The 5738-nt window shown below is 50.5% G+C and overlaps 1 protein-coding gene across 1 annotated transcript; it reads left to right on the forward strand.

The window, feature by feature from the left end:
- Positions 1–1022: 1022 nt before the first annotated feature.
- Positions 1023–3052, forward strand: LOC135981626 (uncharacterized). The gene is made up of 2 exons (XM_065584944.1): positions 1023–1911; positions 2451–3052. The coding sequence occupies exons 1-2, from the start codon at positions 1371–1373 to the stop codon at positions 2918–2920; spliced, it is 1011 nt and encodes a 336-aa protein (XP_065441016.1). The 5' UTR covers positions 1023–1370; the 3' UTR covers positions 2921–3052.
- Positions 3053–5738: the final 2686 nt, after the last annotated feature.

The raw sequence follows: 5738 nt of genomic DNA on the forward strand, positions 1-5738 counted from the left end.
ATTAAAAGCATGAGATTTAAAAAAATAATACATTGTGTGTGTGGCAAGTGGGAGTAGATGGAAGGGGAGTTTCCTTTGCCTTCTGGTTTTTGCGTCTTTAGGGTACATTTGGTTCAGGCTTGTCTCCACAACCATGAAGTCTAGAATCTTACTTTTTAAAAATGAAAGCTGAGTTTCTTATGACTCCAGGAGCTGTGGCTTTAGGAAAAACATCCAGCGTTGTGAGACTCCAGATAAAATCTCAAGAGTTGGCAACACTATGAACTGGCAGCAACTCCACTGATTTTTTTTAGCGTTATCAGCGTTCTTCATTCGTGTAAGTGAGAGCAGAATAAGATCCACAGTGCATGGTGTGTATACAACAATCTATTATATAGTTCCGACTGCATACTCCATACAGAAGAAAGCCTCCCACTGGCTTCAGAACTGGGCCACATACCTATGTATTGTATCGATGAACGAAGTGTCTGATTATGTCTGGAGAAACATTATTCCGCCAAGATCATCAAACTCTACTTTTCTATGAACAATATTTCCACAAGGCTATGGTTTGATTTTATGATCTACTGCTAAGAGCAGTAGTGCAGATAAAATTATACCCCTGAAAATCTTAGCACTGGATAATAATTTCACTAAGAGATATGTGGTACTGAGCTCTCAAGTACCGTGTATAGAGTTTAAAGTGCCATATCTATTGGGTAGAGAAATGTTGGGTTTAGTGAAGCAGTATACACTACATGTCCTTGTTTCTTGAAATGATATACAGCCTGGGTTTTTTAAATATTATATTTTTCTTAAAATCAATAAAGCAAATAGAATACTCATGCTTTCACAATGAGGAAATCAAACGAAATCACTTCTACTAATGTTCACAAAAGACCCTTAGCTTCATCAGAGTGTCAAGGTGGGTCAGGTAATATCTCTTATTGGACAGACTTCTGTTGGTGAGAGAGACAAGCTTTCAAGTGACACAGAGCTCTTCTTAGGCCTGGTCTACACTATGGGTTTAGGTCGACTTTAGCAGCGTTAAACCGAATTAAGCCTGGACACGTCCACACAACGAGGCCCTTTCTTTCGACTTAAAGGGCCCTTTAAACCGGTTTCTTTACACCACCTCCGACGAGGGGATTAGCGATAAAACCGGCCTTTGCGGGTCGGAATTGGGGTAGTGTGGACGGAATTCGATGTTATTGGCCTCCGGGAGCTATCCCACAGTGCTTCATTGTGACCGCTCTGGACAGCGCTCTCAACTCAGATGCACTGACCAGGTAGACAGGAAAAGACCCGCGAAGGTTTGAATTTCATTTCCTGTTTGCCCAGCGTGGAGAGCACAGGTGACCACGCAGAGCTCATCAGCACAGGTAACCGTCATGGAGTCCTCCCAGGATCGCAAAAGAGCTCCAGCATGGACCGAACGGGAGGTACGAGATCTGCTCGCCATATGGGGAGATGAAGCAGTGATAGCTGAACTCCGTAGCAGTAAAAGAAATGGAAAAGTATTAGAAAAGATCTCCAAGGCCATGAAGGACCGAGGCCATAACAGGGACACACAGCAGTGCCGCGTGAAAATTAAGGAGCTACGGCAAGCCTACCACAAAGCCAGAGAAGCAAACGGAAGGTCCGGAGCAGAGCCGCAAACTTGCCGCTACTACGCGGAGCTGCATGCGATCCTAGGGGGTGCAGCCACCACTACCCCAACCGTGTGCTATGACTCTCTCACTGGAGAAACACACAGGGAAGACGGTTCGGGGAACGAGGAAGATGACGATGGAGGTACTGTAGGTAGCTCACAGCAGCAAGGAAGCGGAGAAACCGTTTTCCCCAACAGCCAGGATATGTTTGTGACCCTGGACCTGGAACCAGTAACCCCCGAACTCACCCAAGACCCTCAGGGCACACAGGAGACCTCTGGTGAGTGTAACTTTGTAAATATTTGTAAACATTACAAAAAAAAAGCAAGCAAGTCTGTTAACGTGTATGGGGATGGAGCGGAAATCCTCCAGGGATATCTCCAGAAAGCTCTCCTGGTTGAAATGGGGTGATTTTATTAAGGGGGACATTCAGAGGCGCCCGTTCCTGCTATTCTGACCAGAAATGTTCCCCGCTGTTAACCACGCGGTGGGGGGGAGGGGTGAAGTGATCATCCCAGAGAATCGTGTGGGGGGGGGGGGCTTTACTTGTGTTTGTGCCGCATGTTAACCGGGAAACCGCAGCCCCCTCCTTTTACATTGAAACCCCATTTTAAATGGACAACCCAATTCATCCTTGATATGGGAAATGCGCTGCTGTTTGCAACCTTTCCCGCATGCTAAGAAGGTTAAAATAGCCAAAACACTGTGGCCTACGATGGCTGCCTGCAAGCCGAAATATGCGACCTTGTAATGAAAGAGTGTACCCATTGTTCCCTAAAATGTGTCTTTTTTAACCACCTCTCCCTTCTCCTCCACCAGCTGCAAATGTTTCTCCTTCGCAGAGGCTCGTGAACATTAGAAAGAGAAAATGTAAGACGAGGGACGAGATGTTCACGGAGCTGCAGATGTCCTCCCACGCTGATAGAGCACAGCAGAATGCATGGAGGCAGTCAATGTCGGAGATGAGAAAAGCCCAACATGAACGAGAGGAGAGGTGGCGGGCTGAAGACGATAGGTGGCGTCAGCTTGCAGACAGACGGCAAGAGGCAATGCTCCGTCTGCTGGAGCATCAAAGTGATATGCTCGAGCGTATGGTTGAGTTGCAGGAAAGGCAGCAGGAGCAGAGACCGCCGCTACAGCCCCTGTGTAACCAACAGCCCTCCTCCCCAAGTTCCATAGCCTCCTCACCCAGACGCCCAAGAACACGGTGGGGGGGCCTCCGTCCACCCAGTCACTCCACCCCAGATGATCGCCCAAGCATCAGAAGGCTGGGCTTCAATAAGAGTTAAAGTTTCAAAATGCAGTATGTCCTTTTCCATCCCTCCTCCCCCACCCATCCCAGCTACCTTGGCAATTATCCCCCTACCTCTGTAAGGAACTAATAAAGAATGCATGAATGTGAAAAAACAATGACTTTATTGCCTCTGCAAGCGGGAGGGGAGGGGAGGGTGGGGTGGGGTGGTTGGTTTACAGGGAAGTAGAGTGAACCGGGTCGGGGGGGGGGGGGGGTTGGAGGGTTCATCAAGGAGAAACAAACAGAAGTTTCACACAGTAGCCTGGCCAGTCAAAAAACTCGTTTTCAAAGCTTCTCTGATGCGCACCGCGCCCTGCTGTGCTCCTCTAACCGCCCTGGTGTCTGGCTGCGCGTAATCAGCGGCCAGGCGAGTTGCCTCAACCTCCCACCCCGCCATAAAGGTCTCCCCCTTACTCTCACAGATATTGTGGAGCGCACAGCAAGCAGCAATAACAATGGGGATATTCTTTTCGCTGAGGTCTGAGCGAGTCAGTAAACTGCGCCAGCGCGCTTTTAAACGTCCAAATGCACATTCCACCACCATTCGGCACTTGCTCAGCCTGTAGTTGAACAGGTCCTGACTCCTGTCCAGGCTGCCTGTGTACGGCTTCATGAGCCATGGCATTAAGGGGTAGGCTGGGTCCCCAAGGATCATGATAGGCATTTCAACATCCCCAATGGTCACTTTCTGGTCCGGGAAGAAAGTCCCTTCCTCCAGCTTTCGAAACAGAGCAGAGTTCCTGAAGACGCGAGCATCATGTACCTTTCCCGGCCATCCCACGTTGATGTTGGTGAAACGTCCCTTGTGATCCACCAGGGCTTGCAGCAGCATTGAAAAGTACCCCTTGCGGTTTACGTAGTCGGTGGCTTGGTGCTCCGGTGACAAGATAGGGATATGGGTTCCGTCTATGGCCCCGCCACAGTTTGGGAATCCCATTTCAGCAAAACCATCCACTATTGACTGCACGTTGCCCAGAGTCACTACCCTTGCTATCACCAGGTCTTTCATTGCCCTGGCAAATTGGATCACAGCAGCCCCCACAGTAGATTTGCCCACTCCAAATTGATTCCCGACTGACCGGTAGCTGTCTGGCGTTGCAAGCTTCCACAGGGCTATCGCCACACGCTTCTCAACTGTGAGGGCTGCTCTCATCTTGGTATTCTGGCGTTTCAGGGCAGGGGAAAGCAAGTCACAAAGTTCCATGAAAGTGCCCTTACGCATGCGAAAGTTTCGCAGCCACTGGGAATCGTCCCATACCTGCAGCACGATGCGGTCCCACCAGTCTGTGCTTGTTTCCCGGGCCCAGAATCGGCGTTCCACGGTATCAACCTGCCCCAGTAACACCATGATTTCCACATTGCTGGGGCCTGTGCCTTGTGAGAGGTCTATGGCCATGTCAATTTCCTCATCACTCTCGTCGCCGCGCTGCAATCGCCTCCTCGCCTGGTCCGGGTTTCGCCTTGGCATGTTCTGGCTCTGCATATACTCCAGGACAATGCGCGTGGTGTTCATAGTGCTCATAATTGCCGCGGTGATCTGAGCGGGCTCCATGATCCCAGTGCTAGCTATGGTGCCTGGTCAGAAAAAAGGCGCGAAAGTAGTATCTGATGGACCAGGAGAAGGAGGGCGGGAGGGAGGGAGGGAGGGCCGAGTGACGACATGGCGTACAGGTACAGGAACAGGGAGAAACACAAACAACTGTCACACAGAATGGTGCCCCCAAAGATTAAACTGGAAACCCTGGGCTTAGCAGGCCGTTGATTTCACGGAGGAAGGGGAAGCAAATGAACACAGAACAAATCTATTTTTTACATCTTAAGGTGGCAGCCGACGCTGCAGCATGAGTGACAGCCATACCAATATGACGATGATGGTTACCAATCATAAAATACCATCATCTGCCAAAAGGCAAGGGGCTGCTGCTGTGTAGCAATGCAGCCCCACGTCTGCCAGCCCCACGTCCGCCAGCACCCAGCATCGCCCTCGGCCTCTTCTGGGTGCTTAGCAGACAATACTGGGCAATTGGCAGAAAATAGTATATTATGACTGGTAACCGTCATCATCAAAACAGTAGCATGTCTGCCCAGGTGGCCATGATTGACAGCCATACCAGTATGACGACGATGGGTACCAGTCATAATATACCATCGCCTGGAAGGGGCTGGTGCAATGCAGCACTACGGCTGCCAGCCCCACGGCTATCACTCATGCTACACTGTCTACCGCCAAAAGGCAGTTAGCAGCTGCTGCTGTGTAGCAATGCAGTCCCACGTCTGCCGGCACCCAGAGGACATATGGTGACGGTGAGCTCAGCTGAGCTGAGCGGGCTCCATGCTTGCCGTGGTATGTTGTCTGCACAGGTAACCCAGGTAAATAGGCGCGAATCTATTGTCTGCCGTTGCTGTGACGAGGGGGGAGGGGCCTGACGACATGTACCCAGAACCGCCCGCGACACTGTTTTGCATCATCCGGGCATTGGGATCTCAACCCAGAATTCAAAGAAAAGGCGTGAACCGCTTCTCGGCTCGAGCTGTGGCGCAAACGTAGTATCTGACGGCCTAGGGGAAGGAGGGAGGGGGGCCGAGTGACGACATGGCGTACAGGCACAGGGAATTAAAATAAAGAACGGTGGCTGTGCATCAGGGAGAGACACAAACAACTGTCACAGACTGGTCCCCCCCAAAGATTAAACTGAAAACCCTGGGTTTAGCAGGCCGTTGATTTGACGGAGGGAGGGGGAAGCAAATGAATACAGAGAAAATCTATTTTTTTACATCTTAAGACGACGGTGCAGCGTGACTGATAGCCCTCG

Source organism: Chrysemys picta, chromosome 2, assembly GCF_011386835.1.
Source record: "Chrysemys picta bellii isolate R12L10 chromosome 2, ASM1138683v2, whole genome shotgun sequence".
Classification (NCBI taxonomy): Eukaryota; Metazoa; Chordata; order Testudines; family Emydidae; genus Chrysemys; species Chrysemys picta.

Coding starts and splice junctions, on each gene's coding strand:
- LOC135981626 (XM_065584944.1), top strand. CDS start 1,371: ATGGAGTCCTCCCAGGATCGCAAAAGAGCTCCAGCATGGACCGAACGG. Junction 1,912..2,450: donor GGGCACACAGGAGACCTCTG/GTGAGTGTAACT, acceptor CTCCTCCACCAG/CTGCAAATGTTTCTCCTTCG.